A 27,474-nucleotide genomic window follows, 5' to 3' on the forward strand; every position below is an offset into this window, starting at 1 on the left:
TCTAGAAATAAAACTACAGAGCCAAGAATTTCTATGTATTTTTCCCGCCCGTGAAATCGGTAATGAAACCCAAGACACATGACACTATATCTAAAGTTCTGAAAATTTCACTTTACTTACATTGATAAAGTAAACCTATCTATTATTTGACAAGGGAAAGAAATATTTCGTCGTGGGAATAGCATATGAATCACCACACATGGAAGAATATAAAAGAGGATTATATTTTCCACAAAAGCTAAAAGAAGCAATTATTTTTGTTTCTTGGTCAATAGAGATTCAGAAGGTGAATCAGGTTCCTGTGGGGGTTCTGTGAATATCATTATAAGCATCAATCATCAATGACCCAGTGAAGTCCAGAACTAAAGGTTAGTACAGAATGAAAAGAAATTTTCTCTAAATATATCACATTCAGTCATACTTGACTCTTTGCGACCCCACAGACTATACAGTCCATGGAATTCTCCAGGCCAAAATACTGGAGTGGGTAGCCTTTTCCTTCTCCAGGAGATCTTCCCAACTCAGGGATCAAACCCAGGTCTCCCGCATTGCAGGCGGATTCCTTACCAGTTGAGCCACCAGGGAAGCCCAAGGATACTGGAGTGGGTAGCCTACCCCTTCTCCAGTGGATCTTCCCCACCCAGGAATTGAAGGGTCTCCTGCATTGCAGGTGGGTTCTTTACCAATTGAGCTACCAGAGAACCCCAAATATATCACATTATATGTCTATACTCCATGAGTTCTAAAAACTATAATCTTCTAAATAAAACTTAACATAGACGTTGAATATCTGAGACTGTCTTGGATCAATTCATGGAAGGGTTTACATGAGATCTAGTCCAGGTACCCATCTTACATAGGAATCCATGGCATGCGGTCACTGGCCTCTATAAACAATCACAATTATGGGAGCTAATGAGTTCACAGTATAGTTCACAAATTTTTTTAAAGCTCTGTTAAAATCATCTGAATATAAGTAAAATGCTTCATCCTTTAAAAATTTCCACAGATTTGTCTTATTTTTGCCCTAAAGCATAATCACAGGATAGTACTTAATGATAGCTTTCATGCCTTCATTTTTCCAAGTAAAAGTCTTTCCACTGGATTTTATAGAATAGATTGACAATACCCCCAAAATCTCCCTTTCTTTCTTTCCTAGCTGCTGAAGCAACAGCCTGTGAAGGTCCATCTCAAAATAGTGTGCTCAGAATGAGTACATTAAAATGTGGTCATAATTACAAACTACAGTAGGATAAACACTTCACTCATTAGGCTACAATCATTAGTCCAATTTATTAATAACAATATCTTAAAGTTGGCAGCCATTTTCCACTACAAATACCAACCTTGTCAACAAAACTATGGTCATTAATTGTGACATAGACTTCTGGATTCAAAACCAGAACTTCACATTTATACCCATTACTATAAAATAGTATCATGACATCAAATATGCTAACATTAATGCCTATATTCGAACCTCTGGTATGTCATCTTGGAAAACAGTAAGATACTCTATTTGCCTTCCTACCAAACACATTCTTCAGGTTCATACCATATTTAACTCTGTAGCCCGACAAAGAAGTCAATGTTCACATTAGCCTATCTCAAGTCATCAGTCACTAACACTCAAGAATCCCCAACTAAAACTCTTTTGTATGGCAATTTACATTTAAGAAATTTTGCCTGAGGTTTCATTTTTCACCGACTTTTAAAACTGGTTTATAGACAAGAATATCTCCCTAAGAGTGTATCATACCTCCCCAAGAGTGTTTCTTGATAGTAGAGCATGCAGTGAGAATAAGTGGTTGTTCAAAATGCAGGCAATGACATGCTCAATTCCATCTTTGAATCCGAACAATGTGTCACCAACAACCAATCTTTCGATTTGTGACACATATACATACATGTCACACAGGACTGTGAATGTGAGCTACAAAATGTATGCAATCCCTTGTGGAAAATGAAGATACACTATTTTATTCCAGCTAAAGTTGTCCTCTTTCCAAGAAACTTTTATCTCTCTTCCCTACTTCAGGACCAGCATTTTCCTTCAGGCAAAGACAGTTGCGAGAATTCTGCAAGATTCCATCACAGCCTTCAGCGGAGGCTCATCTAAACCCAGGTTGGAGCTGACCGGATCCTCAGTCGAAACCAGAAGGCTTTTTCACCCAGTTCCTCCTTAGAAACACGCCCCCCGCCCCCCTCTGCCCAAATCCGAAGCCAGAGGGGAGTCCGACCACAGAGAACTTCCACTCGTGAAGACAACCCCATAGTAAAGAACATTCCGGTAACCACGTCTCTCCTCCGACCTCCAACTCTAGAACCCGCAGCTAGCGCCGCGCCTGCCTCGCAAGCCGCCTCCCGCGGGCCGGCTCGGGGTGAGCTCCCGAGTTAGTCAGTGCGCACGTGACGCGCGGTGCCCACATGACACGACCATGGGCGGGGGAGGGGGACAGAGGAGCGAGGCAGGGAAAAAGTTAAGGCAGACCCGTCAAAGCGCCCGAAGCAAACTGTCCCTTCCCTTCTTTGTTAATTAGTGGCTCAGGGATCCTCAAGGTGTCTTCAGTACAGCTACCGAAACGGAGGGCGCCGGTCTCCGTTTGCCCCGTCACCCTCTACTCCTCCCCGCCCTGCTGGTGATGCCGCTGCACCCTCAAGTTGCTCCTTCCTCTCTTTCCTGCCCCCTTCTTCGTTTCTGCCTTCTTTCCTTCCCTAAAAGCTCTTCATCCATTGCGGGCCATGCAGCTGACGCACATTCAATTGCCCCGGGAGCTCGTCGGCACCGCCGAGGTCAGACAAGGCCGAACACCTACCAAACGGGAGGGGGTAACTGCGCAAACAAAGTTGCACGCTGCACCGCAACCCGCCCCTCCCTCCCACTGAGCCCCCCATTCTGAGCCCCGGCAAAGCTCACTTGCTCTGCCGGTTCTCGCTCGACCTCACCCCACTGTCGCGCAACACACCCCCTTCCACACGCGAGCCCACCCTTCCATGATGCCCCGGCGCCTGGAGCGGTCCAGCCTCCTGGTAAAGCACCGAACCAGCCGCTGCGCTTACCTTGCTTGACACACTTGAGCCGGAGGGGGTCCTTGCAGTGTTTGATCACGGCCAGCACGTCCCTGATGGTGAGCCCCGCCACGGGGGTCTCGTTCACTTCCAACAGCAGTTCCTCTGACACCAACTTGCTTCCGCTCTCATAGGCCACCTTGCCTGGCTTCACCTCTCCCAGGTAGGGGAACTGTCCATTCTCGGCGCCCCCCTTCAGTTCAAAACCCAGCTGACCCTCTGGGTTCCTGCCAATGACACTCTCATGGACTTTGCTAGTCCAGTGGCTTTTCTTTTTCAAGCTTTTGGACATGGCAGTGGGGTGAGTCGCCTCAGCTCCTGAGGGATTCCTTTGGGGTAAGGGAGTTGGTGCTGAGAGAATGAGGCTGGAGGAGCCAGGGGGCCAAGAGGTGAGAAGAGCAGACTTTGCCTTCCTCCCCTCTCTGTTCGGTGCTTTCCCTCTTCTTTGGATGGAGTGTGGTCGAGGAAGGGGGAGGATGACAGGGACGGCTGGGCAGAGGTAGGAGAGCTTGGGTGAGGTTGTGCTGTCCCTTGAATGACACTCAAGGCTGTGGCCCCGCAGCAGAGGAGAGCTGTGGTGGTGGTGGCGGCGGCGGCGGCGGCAGCGACAGCCTGAGCGAGCAGTAGCCGAGCTGGTGAGCGGGTGGAGTGGGGGTGGGGAAGGAGAGTAGGGATGCCGGGGGCCACTCCTGCGTGGTGCGAGTGGGAGCGCGCGCGCGCCTGAGTGTGTGTTGTTAGCTGATATCCATGGTAGCTGCAGTGGCAGTGGCAGGGTCCGCGCGCGCTCGCGCGCTAGCGCGCGCGTCCGAGTTATACTGTACTGGCAGCAGGGGAGGAGGCTTAGCGCCGATGAGGAGGGAGCGGACTAGAGAGGGGAGGAGGGGCGCGCGCGCGCCGGGTGGGGAGCCGCTTACTGCTGTCTCCGCTCACCCCCCCCCCACCCCCACCCCCACCCCCCCTCCGCAGCTTGACCCGGTAGTGAAGGCTGAGAGAGAGGCAGGCTGGGTCCGCCTGGCAGCCTACGAGAGGAGGCGGGAGCGGGAGAGGAGGGGAGCCGAGGCCCGGAGTGGGGAGGCCGGCAGGAAGGGCTACGAGCCCAGCTCGGACCTTTCTTCAGCCTCCCGGCGGCCGAACGCAGCGCTAGGGTGCTGCGCTGTGAGGATGCCCTGACTCAGTGCCGGACGCTGTGGCTGGTGGCGCCGCGAGCCTCCGGGCGTCGGATCCCGGCATGAGAAACGGCAGAGCTGTGCCGTGCCCTCGCCCAGGAGGCCTGGGCGCTGCGAGCCAGGTGGAGGCGTCGGAGTTCACTAATTAGACAGGTTTTGTCTCCCACGTTTCAGTAAGACCCGTCTCAGAGTTCTCAGAATTCCTCTCAGAGGAGAGTAAAGTTAGAACTGCAGGCTGGTTTTCCTGTCAGCGCCCGTACCTCGGGTGCAGAAGGGAACTTAGCGGAGGGTTGTCTGGTGAAAGGCGTTCCAGGCACCGCGGGGCAGGGGCTTCACTTTTCCAAGTTGGAAGAAGCGGGAAGTAGTGGGGTCGGGGCAGCGGCGGTGAGCAGCCTCCTCAGAGAACTGGGCAGTTTCACGCGGGATCTGCGGCGAGACCACGGGGCACGCCCTCGTCGCGCGCGCCCTCAGAGCCAGGCTGGGACGAGGGGAAACCCTAAGCTGCCCTGAGGAGACCACCTCCTGCTACACTGAAGGAGAAGAAGGTTCGGAGGGCGACCAGAGCGACAGAACCGGGGCTGAAACTCAGCTCGCTGGTCCGCCACCAGGCTTCTTTACCTTCAGCAAGTTTGCAGCCGTGAGGTGAGGTGACGTCCGGGGCGCCAGGATGCAGGAGGGCCGCTAATTTTTACTCAAAGGCTAGTTTTGTGTGAGATGTTAGGAGTGTTTTTAAAATTCCTGTAACTGGTAAATGAGTTCCATTTGCTTTACTTTCAAATGATACTTAAAAAAAAAAGAAAAGAAAAGAAAGAAAGTTGCACACCCACTCGTCTCTTTACAGCAAAGCATGAAAAGCATTGAGCGGGTAGGATTCTAGCTGTCTGAGAAGACAGTGTGGGAGGCAAGCGGAACAGTTAAAAATGCTTAGTCGACCCAAACAGAAAGACCAGGTTTGAATTCAGGCTCTGCTACTTAGCAAGAGTGTGATCTTGAGTAAATTGTTGACCTTTCCGTGCCTTAGTTTCCTTATTTGTTAAATAGGATTGAAAGTATTAATGTGACAGAACTGTGATAAAGATGAAACCAGGCAATGTATGCAAAGTGCTTGCCTGACATAGATGAGTAGGCACTCAAAATGATAATTTCCTCCTTTTTGCTTCTCTAGTGTAACTCATTGTTTGGGGATATGGGGGATCAAAAGCAGTCAGAACCCAATAAATCTTTAAAGAGATGATTTAACCGTGTCTTTTTTTTTTTTTCCACTTGAGAAAAGGAGTCCTGGATAAGTTGGGTTTGATTGATGATTATTTAGTGAGCCAGGGACAGTGCCAGGACAGTGCTCATAATGTCCAAGTGTGAGCAAGGCATTTTGTACCAGTTTCATCCAACAAAGTTGGGTTTTAGCGTTATTGGACCCAATACTAAATGGAAATTGATAATGAAAACAGAATACAGGATGAATTTTTAAACACAAACATTGTAAATGTTAGTATTGCCCATGCATATTAGCTTGTAAATGGTCCATTTACTAACAAACATGTATGGCTAATACTAACACTTATGAAGTTCTTTTGTCATTTATTTTTAACATTTATCACGAGTTGTTCTACAGGCTTTACATATATTAATTTATTTCTCCTGGCATCTTAATAAAGTCTGTACTATTATTATCCCCTTTAATAGATAGGGAAACTGAGGCATACAGAGATTAATTTTTGCAAGGCTGCAGATTTAGTCAGTGGTGAAGCTAATATTCCGACTCAAGTGTTTTGACTCAAGACATGGTCTCAGTCACTGTGTTGTACACTCTTCCTGTGAAGTTACTAAATATCATACCAGTAGTCAGTATATAATGTCCTAGAGGTTGGATCTGCATTTTATTGTAGAGGCATTTCGGGAAAAAGAAAACAAATGGAGTAGGAATTTGATATAAAAGCATTTTACTACTGAGGACCCAAGAGAGTCACTGAGGTGTGTGCCAGCTAATTTAGTGTTTCACAGCTCCTAATTCATCTTCTTTGCCCTGAATTGTGATATTAGAGCTGTAACCTGTAAACATTTGTTTTCAGTTGGTTCAGTGTTAGCACTTGTCAATAGAAGATGCTGGAGGAACACTGTTTATAAAAGGGTCTCTTTTCTTGTTTCCAGTGCTTTTCTTCTTGCTCCTGTGGTGTGGTGGTCAGTGAGTGGCTTTCTGGCTAGCAGTGTCCTAAAAACCAGTATTGCACGCCCCCCAGTAATTTGGGCCCAATCCCTAGTGTGTGGCTTCCTAGCAAGCCTCACCAGCAACCCAGTTGATGGCTTCCTAGGACGTTTCACTGGTCCCCTAGCTGGTTTTCTCACCAGCCCAGTTTGTGGCACCTCAACCAATTGCTTGAATATCAAATGGGCCACAGCCACATTATCTCTGATGAGGACTATCTCTCAAGCTTTGTAGGATAGAGAGAAAAGATGGGGATGCTTCTTCTAAGCTATTCATCCATGAGTACTCTCCCACAACTCTGGAGGTAGTGGCTGCTCCCTTAATCCACTATTCCTTTATTCTTTAACGATAGCTTCTTCTCTCTTAAAAGAAGAATTAGTAGTTAATAATTCTTCATATTAAATTTTCCATATTCTAATTTTGGTGTGATTTCTGTCTCCTGACTGGACCTTGACTGATACAAGGTGTAAAATCATGTAGACCTCTAAGTAATACACTTTCTTGAAAATTAGAAGTTGGGGTCTTGCCATTAGCTGTGCAACCTTAACTAGGTCACTTACCCTGTCAGAGCGTGTTCCCTCATTTGTAAAAAGGGGGTGAAAATATGTGACAGGGTTGTATGACCATCATGTAAAATTGGATGCTGTCTGCTGCTAAGTCACTTCAGTTGTGTCCGACTTTGTGCAACCCCATAGATGGCAGCCCACCAGGCTCCGCAGTCCCTGGGATTCTCCAGGCAAGAACACTGGAGTGGGTTGCCATTGCCTTCTCCAATGCATGAAAGTGAAAGTGAAGTCGCTCAGTCATATCCACTCTTCCCGACCCCATGGACTGCAGCCTATCAGGCTCCTCCATCCATGGGATTTTCCAGGCAAGGTACTGGAGTGGGTTGCAGTGGCCTTCTCCTCTTTAAATGCACTTAAATGTGAATGTTCTTTAAAACTGTAACATACTATCACAATTAAAGGTTTTAGTTCTCAGTATAGAAACAGAATAGCAAAGAAGGAGATATTTTAAGAAAAAAAAATTTAATTACATGCATTCTGGGAGATTGGTACATTGTTTCCTGGTTGTAGAAGGGACAGCATTTCATGTAAGATTTATCATCAAATACATATATTGTTTGTTGATTGGTTTGCTTTGCCTAGCTTTTCAGAGATGAAAGCAACCAGCTGAGTCTTTAAGTTGCTCAGGTTTTCAGGTCTCTTAAAAATATGAATGAAATTATGACCATTTTGAAATGTAGATTCAGGCTAATTTGGTTACTTTCTGTTCTGATATCCTTCAGATTTGGTTTATTTCTCCTTTGTCTCCTTTACCCTTTCTGGGATGAATGCCTCTGTCAAGAAATAATTATTTGTTGCTGAGCACTCTATGTACAGAACATAGCAGTAGATGCTTCATGCTATTCCAAAAGAAAAAATAGTTTAGGAATCTTAAAAGTTAAAGAAAAAAAAGCATGAGTGTTTTCAAACCTTAAAATAGTTCTATGAGATGGATGCTTGCAGCAGACCTAGTCCTGATTCTTTAGAATCCCTTTGATTGGATCTGCCTTACCCCAACTTCTATGTTCTTTTACTTCTCAGAGTCAGCCCCTGAGACTTTGGAAGACTTCCCTAAAGCTACTAGACTCATTTTGCCTTCAGGCACAGAGAGCCAGAGAGAACCACTTGGGAGTTCACTTCCCTCCTAGGACACCGCTTGCCAAGGTCTTCCCTACACAGTAAAAAAGTCTCTAATAATAAGAAAATCTGAAGTGTAATTTACACCCCATGGCTTCCCTGCAGGATCATGCTGATGCTAGGATTTTGCCTGAAATCACTTGCCTATCTTGCTTACTCTCTGATTTATGTGTTTTTCCTGAAAGTGTTTTCTTAATGAAACACTTGCCTACAATCCTTGTCTCAGAGCGTGTTTCTGGGGATCCTGGCCTAAGATTGCAATTCCTTTTTTAAGATGGGGAAACTGAGTCTCTAGTATTTTAAATTGCCAAAAGTCTCACTACCAATAAGGGGTGAATTTGTGAATGATCCATGTCTGTGTAACTCTAAAACTCCTACTTCCAATGCTTTATTACATTTAAAGTCCGAAATACTGAGTATTTTAAAATTTGACTGTCTGGACAGAGGTGGACACAAAGTTCAACAATTGATTGATCAACAGATATAAAAATTATATTTATGTATTAAGAGATCTTTAAGTGTATGAGAAGAAAAGATAAAGAACCATTGACAGTAAGACAGTATGGTATATCTCACTTAGGAAAACCTTTATAAAGGGTGAGACCTTTATACAGCTCTGCCTGACCAGAGCTCTGACGAAGATATGACTACATTTTAGAAGAAACTGTAAATGTTCAATGTCATTTTCAGTCAGGGGTTTTCTTCATGCCAAGGCTGAGTTGGGTATTTGTATTTTTCCTGTTGGTTCTGTAACAAATTTCCACAGAATTGGTGGATTCAAAACAATACAGATTTATTATCTATAGATGTGGAGGTCAGAAGTCCAAAATGGTTCTCATGGGGTTAAAATTAAGATATTGGAGGGGCTGTTTCTTCTGGATCTCTAGAGAATCCTATTCCTTGCATTTTCCCACTCCTGCAGGGTGTCTGACCTCCTTGGTATGTGGCCCCCTTCCTCTAACTTCAGTGCCAACAACAATCTGTTAAGTCCTACTTATATCCTATCACTATGACATTGACTCTTCTGCTTACTGACTCTTCTTCTATTGGATTGTCCAAAAAGTTCATTCGAGTTTTTCCATAACATCTAGAAAAAGCTAAGGAAATTTTTGGCCAACCAAATACATTTCAGCACTCTTTTGATTATACCAGGCACCCAGGTAACCCAAGATAATCTCCCTAGTTTGAAGTCAGCTGATTATAAGCCTTAGTTCACCTGTAAACCTCCTCTCCCTTTGCCATATAATGTAACATATTCACAGGTTTTAGGGAGCAGAATCTAGATATCTTTTAGGGGGCCATCAATCTGTCTACTGCAGTAGTATACTACATATTCATATCCTCACTGTTTCTAACTTAGTTCAGGGATCAACATAACTACCCTGTATTATGGTGATTAGTTTCCTCTCCCTGCCTTTACCTTGAAAACCTCTGATTGCATTAGCTGAGAGAACTTTCTGAAACTTCCTTTTTCCTCTGCTTAAAATTCACTAATGCTGCCCATTAAATACACAGTCAAGATAAACTCCTTATTTCAGCTTGTTCCTCCTCTGTTGCTTCCTAACTCTGCAATCGTGTCTTGCCATATCCTTCTGGAATTGGAACCCGGGACACCCCGCTAATTTGGATCCTCCAGAACAAACACCAACAAAAGAAAGCCCTATATAGCACTGTTCTAGGTCCCTTGGAATATCATTAAAAACAGACATTTTAAAATAGAATTTCAGTAATATTTTCATCAGGGCAGTGAGGTACATTGCCTTGTGTCTGTCCTCCACAGTACTGGGGGCCAGAGGCAGCTGACCTGGGTGTCCTACTAAAGGGTCGGGTCTAGGTCTCCCCTTCCCCTTACAACCCTTTGTTTCATCCATCGTGAACTTCTGTTTCCTTGACTCCTATGCTGTTTCCTGATACTTTGCCTGAGATATAACCCTCTCTCTCTATTTATGGGGCTTGTACTTGCTCACCCTCTAAGACATACCTCTAAGGCCCTTTTCTCTGAGAAGCCTTTTCTGACTTCTTTTTTTTTCCTACTAACACAACTCAAACTCTTCTTTATGCCTCATGTTTCCTTTGTGGAAACATAACTTCTAACTCACTTATTTTCAAGTCTGTCATCCACAGCAAGAATAGGTGGACTTTTATTTTTAGTTCGTCTTTCCACTCATCATTTTGCACATTCTCTGGCACAATGTAAATAAACATTCAGTAGAACTCCAACTAATGATGAATACATCCAAAGTGATAGTGTATAAAATTCATTATCTAACCACTGCCGTAATGTGAATTTTAATGTTTAGTGTTAAAAAATTACCTCTTTACGTTCATATTAACATCTTAAGAAAATGGAATGTGAAAGAGCATATACTGATGAAGAAATGACAGAATATACTTAGCCCTGAGGCTGAGGTTAAGAAAAGAAGCCAGATTCTTCAAGAGCTTGGAACAGGGTCTGAAAAGTAATACTGGTGGTGGTGGTGGTGGAGGATAAGTTTGACCTCTTGACCTGCTACATAGTTTGTCCATAGCCATTCCTATTATTAAACCTTTTTCACTCCCTGTTACAATATTCATACAAAAATAGAAGTCCATATTTATAAGGAAGATTTATTTGGCATAGTGCAGAGCTTCTTAGAATGTTCTATCTGAATAACACAATAATGATATGCTCACCCATCCACAACCAAAAGTAATCTTATTTGAAGTCTCCAGTTTTCATTTAAAAGTCCTATGGATCTTACTTAGGTTATACTCTGTGGTAGGATCATATTTATACCTATGTGAAATATGACTTTTCCCTCAAACTTTGCCTAAATGATGTTTCAGGAGGATTTTCTGTGTTTTCTGGGCCCAGTCCAGTGACTCCATACATATGCACAACTTATGTTCAGTGACTGGATTATAGGCCAACTCCCACAGAGTTTGGTCTATAGAGATAGATGTGAGGGGGGATAATTTGAAACCTTGAAGCTTTGGCTTAATTTAGCAGAGTGCAAAACATGAGAAGAGGAAAACACTGAACTCAGATTTGTAATATTTTTTACTAAGCAGAGAGGAGAGGAATGATCTTTGAAGAAGACTGTGTTCTAAGGTGAGGATCTAATGTTGAGAAATCAGACCTCAGGAAGTTAGTGAGGGGAAGGTTTAGAGCCCTAGACTTCTCCAAATATGTATGGAACTGCTTATTTTTTATTTGCCATCTTGTCAAATCACATTATAGTGCTAATTCTCTCTACCTGAAAACCTCAAATGTTTTGACGATTGTAACATTTAGATTCCCATCAATTTTTCATAAAAGGGCAGAATTGTTTCATTTTAGTCTAGAATTAATGCCATTGGTTATGCTTATATGTTATAAGCTTATGCTTATATGTTTCATAGAACCTTCTTACTATTTTTAGTTTTGGTCTTAGTACTGGGAATATATGGTCCAGCATATATTAGTACTGGGAGCGAATATATGGTCCAATATCTCCAGATCTCAGGAAATTAGTTTCAGTCAGGACTATCAACCAGACACCTGGCCCTGTGTGAAAGATCTGGGGACAGGCAAAATTTGACTACTTAAATATATGAGTATTAGATCATTTTAGCTGCTAGAAAGTTCTGAATGAAATGACTTTGGTCTTTGTAAAGCACCTCTTTATGTGAAATTCATGGACCATGCAGGTTACACAAAGTGAGGAAAGAGAACTGCAAGATTGTTTAAATCATTGCTCCATCTTAACTACAAAGTTCAGAATGCATGGAGTGAAATTTGACCAGCTCAAGAAAAGAAGGCATGGAAATAATTTGTTCTGTGACTTTAAAGTCATTGCAGTATTTTATGTAAATAATAAGGTAAGAACTTTTGATGCTTTTGTTACCTTATTTAACATATGCACAATATATGACAGAATAATACTGGATTTAGAAATGTATTCCTTCCTATGCAAGCATACTTCTTGAATGTCAATATCTGAATTTATGTTTCTTTTTTATTGTTTTGCTTTTTTACTTACATGGTGCCTGTCAATCTTTTATGATCAATTTACTTCCTACTAAGCTCAAAAAGATATTCTTATACCTTTTATACTTTCAGGCCTTCCTTACTAGATTTTTTTAAACAGTTCAAAAATTAAGGTACTTGGATTTCATGCCATCAAGTTGTTATATTTGATGCCCTCCTTTTTTAAGTGAGTAGTTCGATTGCTGCCACTTTCTACTTTGTGATTCTAAATCTTTTAACATCATCTTACCATTTTTTGATGCACTCTATCCTTATAGAAAACACTTATTTATAAAATACTATTTATCTCTTACATTTATAAGTGCTTCTGTTTTTCCCATTATTATTCTTCCTGTTTTCCAAACACACATCTTAATTTATTATTTTTCTCTATGTATCTCCTTAGTATAAGCCTTCACTTTCTAATCAATTCCCATCATAAGTTTTAAAAAATTTAAAATATGCTGCATGCATTTTTAACATGATGTCTACTGCCCATGGGCTTTCCAGGTAGCGCTAGTGGCAAAGAACCCGATGCCATTGCAGGGGATACCTGACAAGCATTCAATCCTTGGAGTTGGGAAAGATCCCCAGAGGCAGGCATGGCAGTCCACTCCAGTATTCTTGCCTGGAGAATCCCCTGGACAGAGGAGCAGGCTACAATTCATAGGGTCACAAAGAGTTGGATATGACTGAAGCGACTTAGTATGCATGCACTACTACCCATATTCTAAGCCTCTCTGTTACTATTTTTTTTAATCATTTTGTTATTGCTGTAGAGTGACAATAGTTTCCATTTCAATGAAGTAATAAAAGCAAAAAAGGCACAATAATATCATGGGCTTAATTTTTGTCACTAGTGGAAAATCTTGTAGGTATAAAGAAAGTTATGGAAATAAAGTGAACATATTCTATCTTGAAATAATAAGGAACAGTCAGATGTGTTTTCTAGGCTTTGGAAAAACATACTTCAAAAATTCAAAGAGAGGTGCATCATGCTTCCTCAGACAGATTATTGAGAAGCTAAAATGCAGATGAACATTTGGAGGCAAAGCAAATGTAATTGTAATCATACTAATTTTAATAATTTTGCAAACCTCACCAGACAGTATTCTGTATGGTGTAGTTTGCTTTTAACCATACTGAGTGTCCAAAATGTCTTTCAGAATATGATGAATACTTGTGATCTTATCCCACCCTTCTCCCCCATCACATGTACATATATATTCCATATATGTACATATCATTTCATCTAATCTACAGATTCATTGATGCCCAACCATTTACTTGGTTAGGGGATTCTTTAAAAGTCCAGCTTAAATAAACCTCTTATAAAAGTTTTTATTTATTTATATATAATCAGCTGAAAGTAATCTTATGTACTGAACTCCTATGAAATGCTACCTGATGCTTTTCATCACATTTCTTTCTCTTGTATTATAAATTTTTAGGCATATCTTAGCCTCACTTATAGTCTATAACTTGAGAACATGACATGTTCATATTCCTCACAGTCACTGGAGTGAAGGAATATACATTATAGGAAAAAAGGAGATACCTAACTACAATATGACTATGAAAACATCTATTAAACACAGAGTCAACTGACACTAGTAAAGTTAGCCTAGAATTTAAGAATGTATTTTAAAAATCAAGACAATAAGATGTTTGCCATCTGGGAAGATGTTAAAGTTTTGAGAGATTTATCTCCCATTATATCTCTCAAAGAGAATACTTTTTAAATGTGAAAAAAAAAGTAAGTTTCATTAAGAGAAAATTTTAGTTTAAGATGAATCAAAAGTAATTGGAAATCATTTATTTGCTTTAGAGTATTTTAATCTTCCAACTTCTTTCAGTTAGGTCCTAGGGCAATAAAAAAATCAGGAGATATAGCAGGCTGTTTTCTGCAATCTCTGAAGAAAAGTGGACATTCTGGGAATTAGTGAAAGATGGGTGAAAAGCAAAGCTATCATGATTTTTCAAAAAAGAAAAGATCAACTCCACAAACTATAGACCGCATACATTAGGAGGTCAAGAGAAAAATGTCAAACATGAAGCTAGCACAGATTGATGAAGAGCAAGGCAAATCAAATAAGGTGCATTTTTCTTTATAAAGCATGACTTTTCACTCTAGATTCATATTAGCTTAATCAGTAAGCACTAATGCCATTGCTACTTTTCATAGATCAGCAATGAATACTCAAAGACCAGGCTTCCATCATTCTGTTTAATATCTTCAAGTAATGCTTCAGTTTGCAAATGCTGTTTTAACACATTCTCCATATCTGACTTAATCAGGACTATACATAATTGGCCTTCTCATGAGCACTCTTACTATTTTATATACTCTTCTGACCAACTCCTCCCATTGTTGCTTCATATTAATTTTTTAGGATCACTCTTAATCCTTTTTCCTGATCCTTTTTCAAAATATCTTTTAAATAATTTCTTGAATAATTCACTGACCCTAAGGTGTTCAAAACTTGAGGACCCACTACTACAATTGTATACTGTAAATTTACAATGCAAATTTAATATGTTTAATATATTTAAATTACAGTACACGATATAAATAAAAATGACCTCTGAATAAAATATAGGATAGCATTCAAAATTTTACATTAAAGTGTGATAAATTTTAGCCCATGTTATTTAAGGACAACTACTAATATTTTATATCCAGTTAATATTGGTTGTAATATTGGTCAGTTATGAATTATATATGGTCTGGCTCAGATGGTGAAGCATCTGCCTACAATGCGGGAGACCTGGGTTCAATCCCTGGGTCGGGAAGATCTCCTAGAGAAGGAAATGGCAATCCACTCCAGTACTCTTGCCTGGAAAATCCCACGGACGGTGAAACCTGGTAGGCTACAGTCCATGGGGTCGCAAAGAGTCAGACATGACTGAGCGACTTCACTTCACTTCACTTCTAGATTTAAATGGTTTTCATTCTGTCTGCCCTCTGATAGATAAGGATAAGAGGCTTATGGAAGCTTCCTGATAGGAGGGACTGGCTGTGGGGAAAACTGGGTCTTGCTCTGTGGACAAGGCCATGCTCAGTAAATCTTTAATCCAGTTTTCTGCTGAAGGGTGGGGCCTAAGGCCAAACTGTGGTAGGGTAATGGCAGTAATGGCAACCTCCTTCACAAAGACTTAAACTAGCATGCTGCCGCCGCCCCCAAGATTGTTGTAATCAGTGTCCCTGACCCCACGGCAGGCCACTGTCGACCCGCACCTCTGCTGGAGACTCCTGGACACTCACAGGCAAATCTAACTGTCTCTTGTGGGGTCACTGGTCCTTTCTCCTGGGTCCTGGTGCACACAAGGTTTTGTTTATTCTCTTCAAGAATCTGTTTTCCCAATCCTGTGGAAGTTCTGTAATCAAATCCCACTAGCCTCCAAAGTAAAATTCCCTGGGGGTTCTCAGTCCCTTTGCAGATCCACAGGTTGGGAAATCTGTTGGGGGCTTTTGCAATAGTGCGAGAATTTCTTTGGTATAATTTTTCTCCAGTTTGTGGGTCGTCTGCTCAGCGGCTCTATGGTGGAGCTAATGGCTACCTCCTCCAAGAGGACTTAGGCCACACTCTGCGCCTCCCAGGTCTGCTGCAGCCAGAACCCCTGTTCCCATGGCAGGCCAGTGCTGACCCATGCCTCGGCAGGAGACATTCAAACACTCAAAGGAGGTCTCACTCAGTCTCTTGTGGAGACTTTCCCTGGGTTCTGGTGCACACGAGGTTTTGTTTGCACCCTCCGAGCATCTCTGGTGGGTATGAGATCTGATTTTAAACAGGATTGCACCCCTCCTACCGTCTTGTTGGAGCTTCTCCTTTGCCCTTCTATGTGGGGTATCTTTCTTTGGTGGGATCCAATATTCTGCTGGTTGTTCAGCAGCTAATTGTGATTTTGGTTTTTTCGCAGAAGATGAGCACATGTCCTTCTACTCCGCCTAGTTTTGAGTCTTAATTAAATAATTTGCCACTTTAATAAAATTACAAAATTTTGAGAACATATTTTTAATGTAATGCAGTTATGCTTTCTACTTTAGGCTATATTTAAAATTTTCTATTTTCCACTATATGGCGATAAAGGAACTATTGCCTTAATTTAGTAACAATAGGTGTTTTGGAGTTTTTCTAAATCACAGTTGAAGAAGTAAGGGGTCCTATGCACTTGGTCTGTTTGATTATGGGTCTGCAGTAGTTCAAGGATTCACTCAAATATTTTACAGACCACAAGAACAAACATACTACATTTTTTTTCTGTTTAAGCCCCCAGACTACTTTAAAGGATGTCAGTTTATGTATAAACATTCCCTAAAGCTCCCAATTGAGCAGGATGCTAAATTTTAAAAATCTAAGTTTTCCCAGTACTAATGGAGATTTACTTCCTAACCATTTTCTCTGGAGACAAAAGTAGGTCTCCTCGAGGATAGGACATTTGCATATGAGGTATGATATAAAGGGCTAGAAACATTTTTTCTGCTCTCTCCAAAATGCTTCACTATGTTTTTGTCATTTTGCCTGATAATTTTGCATTACCGATTTATCCTTTTGAGATAATAAAATGTATCTATCTCTGAAAAGGTTTCTTCTGCTTTAGTCATACTCAATTGGCTACTAGTGAACAAAATATACTCACTACAGAATAAAGGGAAGATTGCTAACTCACAAATCCCTCGTCTGTACTACACCAAACGTTGCTTAGCAATTTCTACAATTTTTTCAGTCTAATTTACAAGAATAAAGAGAAATGAAGGGGATATGAGTATGTTACATAAAGTTATAAACTTTATATTTACTCTGTGTTTCTATTCTCTATTGATTTAAAAACAATGGAGAAAGAAGACTAAAAAGTGGGTATGGTAGGATGGCACGAATTCATTTCAGTTTGTGGTATTGACAGGTGACTTTTAAGCCAAGAGTTGAATGAACATACAGTTGTGTAAAAATCTGGGGGAAGGATTTTTCAGACAGGGTAAAAGCGTACTAGGTACTGAGTTGGCAAGGGACTGGACAGGTCAGAGACTAAGTAATTTCTACTGTCATTATTTTATACCTTCCATTATGCTACCACTTAGGTTAGTCTCTAAGGCCTTTTATGCTTTGGGTTTAATTCTTCTCTCACCTCTTCTCACCATGTTCCAGGCTAGTCTATTCCTCTGTGACTTTAATAGCTGTTTCTTTTAATAGCTTCTCATTCATTTGTTATTACCTAATAAACTGGTAACTCATCTCTTAAAAGTTACTGCAAGCATTCCCTCTTTGAGGCAGTCTCTAACTCTCCTGCCCACTGTGCAAAGAATTGCTCAGTTTTCGTGCTACCATTAACTTATGCACTTGAGTCACTGCTTTGCAATTAACTAATGTGTGTGTCTCATTTTATCACTAGTTAGTGTCTTTATGATAGAGACATTTTTCATTCCTTGGGACCTATGATCCATCATAGTAGTAGTACTACATAGTACATAGTACTAGTAGTATATAGTAGATTATACAAACCATTGTTCAGTGAGTGAATGAATGGAATATCTTTTTGTTGTGATTTAACTAATGTAACATTTACCTTCAGAACAGTTTCTTCAGAACATATTTATTTTAGTTAATAACCATAACTAGTCTACACTATAGCTATATTCTATAACTACTAGAACTTATATCATTATGTCATTTCAAAACAGTAAAATGTTAAATGTTATCCTTCATATTTAAAGCAAACTATGCTCATGGAAATATTATGAAAAGATTGAGTACTTTTTGAAACATTTTTAATTTTTCCATTTAGCATACTTTAGTAGATTTTCAGCCTTTTAAATATGTTAGCATTAAGAACCAGGTACTCCTTGATGAAAATCATGATTTAATAGTATATTTTATGTAGTCTGTTCCTCTTTTGAAGTTAGGGTGATAGAGTTATGTTTGAGACACTCATTACATTTTTTTTTAACAAGAACTCACTGTTCTTAATTTGTAAAGTGAGGACTTTTTCAATTCCTAAGAGGCTGGTAGAAGTGGAATAGCTGGATGAGGAGCTGCTATGGGGAAATTATAACAGATGTAATAAGAGGGGAAGGAGAATACAGACCTTTGTCAGGGAACAACTACTTTAAGAGATGACATACTTTAGGGGCATTCTACTTTAAGAGATGACAGAAAAATGGCATTAAAATAACCATGCAGAATTAGAAGTACATATTTGGAACTTTTTTCCCCCAAAAGTTTCCAGTATATTGGTACTTGCCCACTATCTTAAGGAAATAGTGTCTAAGTAGTTGGCATTTGTTCTATGCTTTATCCATAGTCATGGAGAGATTTTTCACCTGCAGGTTCTTCTTGAAGTTGTGGTACAGTCTCCTGATACACATTTACTGAATGAACTAAGCTAATGAATAGAAGTCTAAGCCTTTAATATCAGTGCCTTTATTTAATTGTTTTTAAAGTTTGTGTCAATATAAACTCTTAGATTCTTATTTAATCTAATGGATTAGAAGACTAATAGCTCAAATACTTTCAGATATGACCTGTTGGAGTTCCTTTAAGATGGAGCCCTTATCCTTTTGATGTGTCCCCCAGATAATTTGAATGTTTCCCTGTTTGCTAATATAACAAAGTGTTCCAAATTTATCTTGTCTTCTTCCCCAGCTCAGAAATCTTCCTTTCCCCACAATTAACTCTGGTATGTTTTTAGTGGAAAATGATATTTAGAAACCAAGATATGAGATTTGTCTTATTTATTGCTACTGGTAGAGCATTTTTTCTAAGCTCTTTCAGTAGAGAGACCTAGGAATTGTATATAGAAATAATTCAAATATATATATATATGTGAAATATGTTAAATATACAAGAAAAGATAACTCAAATTGCCATTTTACTATGAACAAAATAGTAACATTTTTGAAGGGAAAATATTTGTAATCTATGTAGGATGGGCTTCATTGTTGTTCAGTAGCTCAATCGTGTCCAACTCTTTGTGGCCCCATGGACTGCAGCATACCAGGCTTCCCTTTCCTTCACCATCTCCCGGAGTTCGCTCAAACTCATGTCCATTGAGTCAGTGATGCCATCCAACCATCTCGTACTCTATTGTCTCCTTCTCCTCCTGCTTTCAATCTTTCCCAGCATCGGGGTCTTTTCTATTGAGCCAAAGTATTGGAGCTTCAGGTGGCCAAAGTATTGGAGCTGCAGCCTCAGCATCAGTCCCTCCAATGAATATTCAGGATTGATTTCCTTTAGGATTGACTGGTTTGTTCTTTGCAATCCAAGGGAATGGGCTTAGAAAGTAGTAATATTGATCTTGAACAAAGTACACCCAAATAGATTTCATTAATAGTGAAACACCACACATCTTAGAATCTTAGTTGTTGGTGGGAAACATTATCTAGAACTGTGATCTAGATTTTATATGGTATACTCTTGCAGTGTTGTTCTGGATCTGTGTTGGAATAGAAAAATAGTATCAGTAATATTATAATATCAATAATAAAACAATACCAAAGCTTGTCCTAATACTTCCCAACATGTTTTAACAACATGGAGAAAAGATATTGAGCATTTGTTACATTCAGAATCTTGTAATGAATGTATATTTATGAGGGGTATAAACAAACAAGGAAGTAATGGCACTATCTATATGGAAACAATAGTAGTGTCCTCTCTTTGGATAACCACAGTAGCTATAGATGCAGTAGTAACCATCCCACTTAGCAATAGCTTGATGATTATTTGGCTACCAATAGGAATAACTCGTTAAAGAAGATGATGAAAAGTTATAAGCATCTAAATAATCACAATTTACATTATAAAATCATGGACTGTGTATCCAGATTCTTACAGAGTTTTCTCCCAGCCTGTCATGGAAGACTTTTCTTTAATAGCCTGTTTCTCCTATTACAGTGAAAACCAGACTTCTCTACTTAATTACTGATTCCAAAGATTAAATTGTTAAAGGTAACAGCTTACCATTACGTATTTATTTGCTTTTCTAGAAAAATTAAGTATAATCTGATAGTTTAAAGTTTGTTTTGTATAGTATAATGAGACAAAGATTCTCATTTTAATAAACATTTGCTATTGCATTATAGTAATTTACTAATGACCTGAAAACCTGTAAAAATATGTGTACATGTATATGTGTATGTTCATATAATGCACATGTTATTTTTGACTTCGGAAATCATAAAAGATAAAATAAATACCTGAAGAAACTACAGCTGTAATTTTTTTTAAAAACCAAAAATGTTGGAAGACAGAATTAACTATTGTTAAGAAGTTACTGCATGGTATATACCATATGTTTACCAAACAATATAATTGCTAGAACTATTATTATACCTATTTTATAGAGGAAGAAACTTAGACTACCTGCTTTATTAACCTTGATCAGCTTCTTGTAACTTGTAATTAAATGCATTATAGAAATAAGACTCAAACCCACATATGTTTACTCTCAACCCCATGCATCACATAAACCTTCACATGAAGTACATCACACAAATCACACTACACCTGGCCAATGACAGTTTTATTAAACTGATTCTTTTTTTGTCTGTAAAAGAAGGATATTTTCCTATCTTAGCCATCCCCATTGTTTTTAATAATCACTAAGTGAGTTCACCACACATAATCTTTTTTTTAATATTCTGTATTCCTGATTGCAAAAATAACTGTGACTCAGTTATGCTTTGAACTTAATTTCAGTGCTGTTAATTAAAACATATATGTATACATCTGAAAAATATCAATCATGACAATATCACAGAGAGCTTGTTTTTGAAAAATAACTTAAAATATAATTGAAAATTAACAAAGGACATAGAGAAGGTTTGAACCAAACATATGTGGCTAAAAGCTGGCCCATAGTCATCGTAAATGGATTTTATCCAAAAAAGGATGCCAAAAGACCCTAGGATCCCAACAGAGAGAGTCTGTGAAAAGATGGCCTGCTGATAACGTAAATCACAGTGAAATGCAGTTGAGAGATGCCTACTTGAACGCAGAGAGGAATACATGGTCTGAAGAACCCTCCCTACAAGGAAATGAAACACCCTGCAAGGGAGAAAGACCAAGAGTCAGCCGTGACACCTGCCAAACCGGAGAGCAAACCAGAGAGCAATCCATGATGGCAGCTCACCAAAGTACAGCATACTGTGCACTCACATCTCCTCTCTCCACCATCCAAAAATCCAGTTTGGTCAGAAACAGTGCTAATTAGCATTTGAGAAGGGGAAGAAGACAAGTTGGGAAAATAAAGGAGTATCTATCCAAGTCATACTGTATACTGTATACTACAGGGCTGTCTTCTGTTGCATGGCTGATTAGGTGAGTGCAGAAGCTTTAATTTTGAATGAAGTTTGGAATCTTTATTATTACTCTAGCTGTACTTACCAGTCTCTAAGCTGAAAATGATTAAAGTATCAGGTGGATTTTTATTTTTTTTAGTTAAGAGAGTGGTGGGGAAACCAACCAAAATTTTATCCAGGGGAGGAGAAGAATTACGTTATAGAGCATATTTCCAGGAACATTTTGAGAGAAAACAAAATTACTTAATTATCTCATATTTTAAAAATTCTTGTTTGGTTATTCTCTCAATTGTATTTTTATATATTCTTTCTTCCTGTATGCTTTATAGCTTTCACTATAAGCAAATAAGTATAAAGTCTTCATATGTAAGATTATACATGTTTTCCTTTATAATTGGAGAAATGGTATTTTATCTGAACCTCACATGTCATGTGATATATCTGACACTCTATATCATACCTGGATGTGACTGTTTATAAAACACAAATCATCCCAAATTAAAGGATCAAGATTAGATTTGAAAAGATATATTCAATAAAATGTGTAAGATGAGACAGAATTAATTCTAAATGAATTCACAGAAGACTTGAAATGCGATGTAAATCTGTAATATGTATTACATTAGATATGAATTAGTATTAGATTTGCATTTAGAAAAATGTACTATGTTCAGTTCTGAGTATTACTTAGACAGAATATTAGGACAAATATCCTATCTTGACTGTCTTCTCCAGCCACCGCCTAAATGCCACTGAAAAGTCTGTCCATCTTGATTATCAACATTAAAGATACTAAAGAAGAATGCAGCAAGTATAAGATTTACATTTAGTGGGAGAGAAGATATAATTAAGAAACATTTTTATAAGTGTAGAAAAATGTTCCTTAAGAGGTAACAATTTTAACACTTTAAAAGTCATAATTATCAAATATTGAATTTTAGATATTAAGGCCAAAAAAAAACCCCCACACAATACAAACAGTTTAAATGTTCAGCATTTAGCTTTAAGAATCCATTTAGGACTTCATATTCTGCTACCAGTATGTAGGCATTAAAATTGTTATATGAAACATATTGGTAATTAACTCAGAAAAATCCTTAGAATTTGGATTTGGATTTAGATGTTATTATTTAGATTTTAGATATTGTCCATAGGAGTTTGATACTGTTTATAACATGGACCCTGAAGCCACCATTTAAGTAAAGTATATAAAAAAAAGAATATTCCAGTATGCAAAAACTATTATAGCCTATAATGACCTTATTCTCATTAGTATAATGTAGACAGTAAAGTATAAAAAACATTATATTATTTCATTAAAACCATCAAATATAGCAAAAGTGAATAGTTATTGAAATTTAGTATTACTCTAAAAATTTATGCTGCTTAAAAATACTGTTGTGATTATACAACACTCTGAATTCAATGACTTTTAGACAATGTTAGTTTCCCACTTAAGGGCTATCCTCACTTTCTTCTTACTTTTGTTCAGGTTGGCAATGTTCCCAGATGAAATGTTCACCTTTTAAGAATCTATTGCATCCAACTGTGGCAATGTACCAAAAGTGTAGGTGATGAGGTATAAATATCTTTCTACTAGAGATTTCTGGGAATATTTTTGTTTTTCTAATACAGACATTCTTTTTGTCCCTTTCTTTCCAGTCTACAGCACAGCTAAAGAGGGAGCAGCCACCTTACCTCCATGTTTGGACAAGCATGAAGATAAGAACTTCCCTGTGTGCGTGATGGAAAAAAATGATAGAAGGGGCCAAATTCCCATCACTAATACTTGTTGATATGTGAGGAAAAATAAAATGCTATTACAAAGTTAAGCTACAGAAATGGTCTTCTTTTCTCATGCAACAGAATACATCACAATTCAGATAATGTCCATTAAAATGAGTAATAATGTCCATTTTAAAGGATTAATCTGAGGGACCCAAAGATACATTACACAATTAAATCTCAGGAAAAAATAGATTTTTAAAAATTCAATGTGATTTTGAAATTGATCTTTCACAATCTTTTAGTTATCAAACTATTAAATACATTTGACCATTCAAATAATTTTGTGAATAATGACAATGAACCCTGTTACTTTCTCAGTGTGCGTATGATTGTGTGGGTGTGTGGGTGGGGCAGACAGATCATCACCTGTACTTCTACCAAGAGGCTATAAATTGTAAATTCCTTGGATTTTATTAATTTGCAAGAGCAATCCACAGCACTCAGTAAACTAGTTAAATTACTAGGTTACCATGAAAAAGATGCTTAAGGCAAGAGATGGGGAAAGGGTACAGAGCTTCCATCCCCTCTCTGAGCATACCATTCTACCTGCACCTCCACACATTCACCAACCTGGAGTTCCCAGAGAAACAATATGAATTTAATGGTACTGGGGTGGGGTTATATTGGGAAAGTTGGTGGGCAGAGAGGAAGGAGGAAGGAACCTGGGTGGAATTTTCTAGAAGTATATTTTATAAATGATCTCATCACACACACACACAAAATTGGAATTTAAAACATAGTAAGTATATGAGAGGATTTTTTCTTGTTGTTCAGTTGAAAAGCTGTGCCTGATTCTTTGTGACCCCATGGACTTCAACATGCCAGGATTCCTTGTCCTTTACTATCTCCTTTACTATGTCAAATTCATTCCACTGAGTTGAGGATGCCATCTAGCCATCTTCATCCTATGTCACCCCCTTCTCCTTTTGCCTTCAATCTTTCCTAGCATCAGTGTCTTTTCCAATAAGTCTGCTGTTCAGTGGCCAAATTATTAGAGCTTCAGCTTCAGCATCCGTCCTCCCAGTGAATATTCAGGGTTGATTTCCTTTAGGATTGACTCGTTTGATCTCCTTATGGTGTAAGGGACTCTCAAGAGTCTTCTCTAGCACCATGATTCGAAAGCATCAATTCTTCAACACTCAGACTTCTTTATGGTCCAACTCTCACATCTGTACATGACCACTGAAAAATCCATAGCTTTGACTATATGGACTTTTGTTGCAAAGTGATGCTTCTGCTTTTGAATACTCTGTCTAGGTTTGTCATAGCTTTCCTTCCAAGGAGCAAGCATCTTTACATGGCTGCAGTCGCTGTCCACAGTGATTTTGGAGCCCAAGAAAATAAATATGTCACTGTTTGCACTTTTACTCATCTATTTGCCATGAAGTGATGGGACTGGTTGCCATGGTCTTAGTTTTTTTAATGTTAAGTTTAAAGCCACTCTGCTATTTTCATCCTTATCAAGAGACTGTTTAGTTCCTCTCCACTTCCTACTATTAGAGTGGTATCATCTGCATATCTGAGGTTGTTGGTATTTCTCCTGGCAATCTTGATTCCAGCTTGTGATTGATCCAGCTTGGCATTTCACATGATGTACTCTGCATATAAGTTAAATAAGCAGGGTGAGAATATGAGAGGCTAGATATGTTAATTAGCTTGATGGTTCTGGTTATTTTTACAATGTATATGATATCAAAACATCAATGTATTTGTATAACTTAAATACATACAATTTTTATTTTTAAATTATACCCCAATAAAGCTGAGGTAAAAAAGAGAGGCTGGGCTTCCCAGGTGACTCAGTGGTAAAGAATCCACTTGCCAATGTAGGAGACTCAGGAGATTCAGGTTCTATTTCTGGGTTGGGATGATCTCCTAGAAGAGAAAATGGTAGTCCTCCCCAGTATTCTTGCCTGGCAAATCCCATGGACAGAGGAGCTTGGGAGGCTACAGTCCAAAGGGTTATAAAAAGTCAGACAGGATTTAGTGATTGAGCATGCACGCAAAATGGGAGGTTGGGTGGGTGGGGAATGGTGCATGGAAACTTGCCATGTGTTGTAAGTGTAGACAAGGACAGTGCTTGTGAGCAATGCTTGTGAAAAATGGCATTTCCTTATACTACTTAAAGAGAAGAAATAATAAATAAACAAACACAGTCCCAATAATCCAGGAATAAGTTCTCATCCTAGAAGACAGAGAACCAAGCAATAGGGTGACATTCCAGCTTGCTACAAGTTTGCTAAAAGCTAAGAATTATTTTGAAAACTATGTATGTCTATTTGCTTTTCTCTTTAAGAATACAAGGAGGCTTGTATCAGCACTCAAGTGGGCAGTGAGAGGCAGCTATAGGACTCACTGTTCCCATTTAATAGGCTAAATCAGACCAATTAAACAGGATTGAGCAATCTTTGAGGATGAGCACATAGAACAATACACAAACAACACCTACCCTAAATAAAGTAAACAGATGCAAACAAATTGACTTTTGAAAGAAATTCTTTAGCATATAAGAAAGGGAGAATTACTCTAAAACACTTCTTGAAATGATTTTACTATAATAAGCAGAATAATATATTTTAAAAATATCTAGAACTGAAGCACAGGCTACTTCAAAATATTTAGCAACACAGATGTCTTGATAACTTCAGGCGGTGTTAAGGATAAAGAAACTCGTATTAAAACCCAGGTCCCAAAATATTTAGGTTACCTAGAAACCATTAAAAAAATATAAGAAACCTAAAACAAATTCCAGGAAAACTTTAAAATTAAACCTTTGCAGCATAAATACTAAAAGATAATTGAGACATGTTCATAAGGCTTATTTGTTTTCCTTTTTTCCTTTTCTGCAAGGTGATAGAGCTGGGAGCAGACTGAATTATTTTACTTTCTGATATTCAGGTATTCACAAATTCTAGCACTAACACTACCATCTCTGAAAAGTTTGCCCAAACATTTATCAGGGGTGGGGGAAAATTAAAATTGAGAAGTAGAAAGTAGAAATGTTCTTATGGTGAGCATTCTTGTAAATGAATAGATGTTTTGGATAAGTATTCTTATGGTGAGCATTGTTATGAGTGAATCCAATTTATTTCTACATGTTAATAAGACACAATAAAATAAATGTCATTTGAAAAATAAGATATGTAGTTGGAAACAGTAATTAAACAATAATAATCTATACCTCTATCCTATAGTCTATACCACATATTAAATTAACAAAGATCTATAAATTAGGGATGGGTCAGTAAAAGCATATTAAATTTCATGTCTTCTGTAAGAGATGGGTCAAAAGTTTCATTCCTTTGTTAAATTTGAAGCTAAAAGAGTTTTATAATATGACCTTTATTAAAGAATACAAAGTAATAACAGAAAATTTTTAAATGCTCCATTCTTTTAAAATTACTACTGAATAAAATAGCAAACAAGGCATAGTGTGCATTTTAAATGACTAAACACAGTATGACAGTAAAATAGCACCAACTACACAAATCAATAAGTTAACCTGGATTCAGTTACTACAGTAAGGATAAATCAGATATCAACAGGCAAAGTGCATCAGACTAATTACAAATAAGTTCAATCATGTGCTCCTTCCAGACACTAAAAAATTAAAAATGTTTGCATATGTAAGTACTATGCCATATCTTTTGGTTTCATCTATCTCCAGATATTTGGACACTTTTTCAAACCAACTGCTCTCTTGAATAGACACTAACCAACTTCTTGTAGGAGTAACGGGCGATACCTTGTCTCATGCCCATGCCGTGTACTTCTTGCCTCCTGTCTCAGACTTTTATGTTGGTGCTTAGGTCTTAGCTGAAATAGTCTTCTTGGTCACCTTCATGAACAAGTTATGTGTGCAAGGGAGTTAACTGTCCATGGAGCATAACTTTAGTCAGTGGGAGGCAAGAGAGAATAGTAAATTTTTTTACCTTTTCTTTGCTGGATAAAAGGCCTAATATCCTCTCATTTTTGTAGCTTCTTGAAGGACAGTGCCACATGGATGGGCAAGCAGTCATACTACATACTAAGCAGTAGCCAGTATCTGCTTTCCCCCTTCCATCACTATTTCCTCACTCCTATACCCTGGGAATGCATTATCTTAAAAGGTAGTTATATAAATGTCTCAGACTTAGGCTTTGTCTTCTGGAAACCTCAAGGCAAGATCACTGGTAATAAGAAAATTCTTAGAAAGTAGACTACAGTTATGGGATTTTAGAGCTGAATTACTTTCCTATATGAGAACAATGAGAATTTCAGTTCTAATAGTGAGAGGTGGC

The 27,474-nt window shown here is 38.8% G+C and overlaps 1 protein-coding gene across 11 annotated transcripts in view; it reads right to left on the reverse strand.

The window, feature by feature from the left end:
- MAGI2 (membrane associated guanylate kinase, WW and PDZ domain containing 2) overlaps positions 1-3,388 on the reverse strand; it is a 1,464,809-nt gene extending 1,461,421 nt beyond the window's left edge. For 8 of the 11 annotated variants that reach the window (XM_027539773.1, XM_027539768.1, XM_027539771.1 and 5 more), the window contains exon 1: positions 3,061-3,388. In XM_027539773.1, coding sequence (XP_027395574.1) covers positions 3,061-3,361 — 301 coding nt within the window. In that variant the 5' untranslated portion in view covers positions 3,362-3,388. The remainder of the gene's footprint in view (positions 1-3,060) is intronic. The other 3 variants (XM_027539775.1, XM_027539774.1, XM_027539779.1) reach the window with 1 other exon arrangement.
- Between the last annotated feature and the right edge of the window lie 24,086 nt (positions 3,389-27,474).

Source organism: Bos indicus x Bos taurus, chromosome 4 (genome assembly GCF_003369695.1).
Source record: "Bos indicus x Bos taurus breed Angus x Brahman F1 hybrid chromosome 4, Bos_hybrid_MaternalHap_v2.0, whole genome shotgun sequence".
Lineage (NCBI taxonomy): Eukaryota > Metazoa > Chordata > Mammalia > Artiodactyla > Bovidae > Bos > Bos indicus x Bos taurus.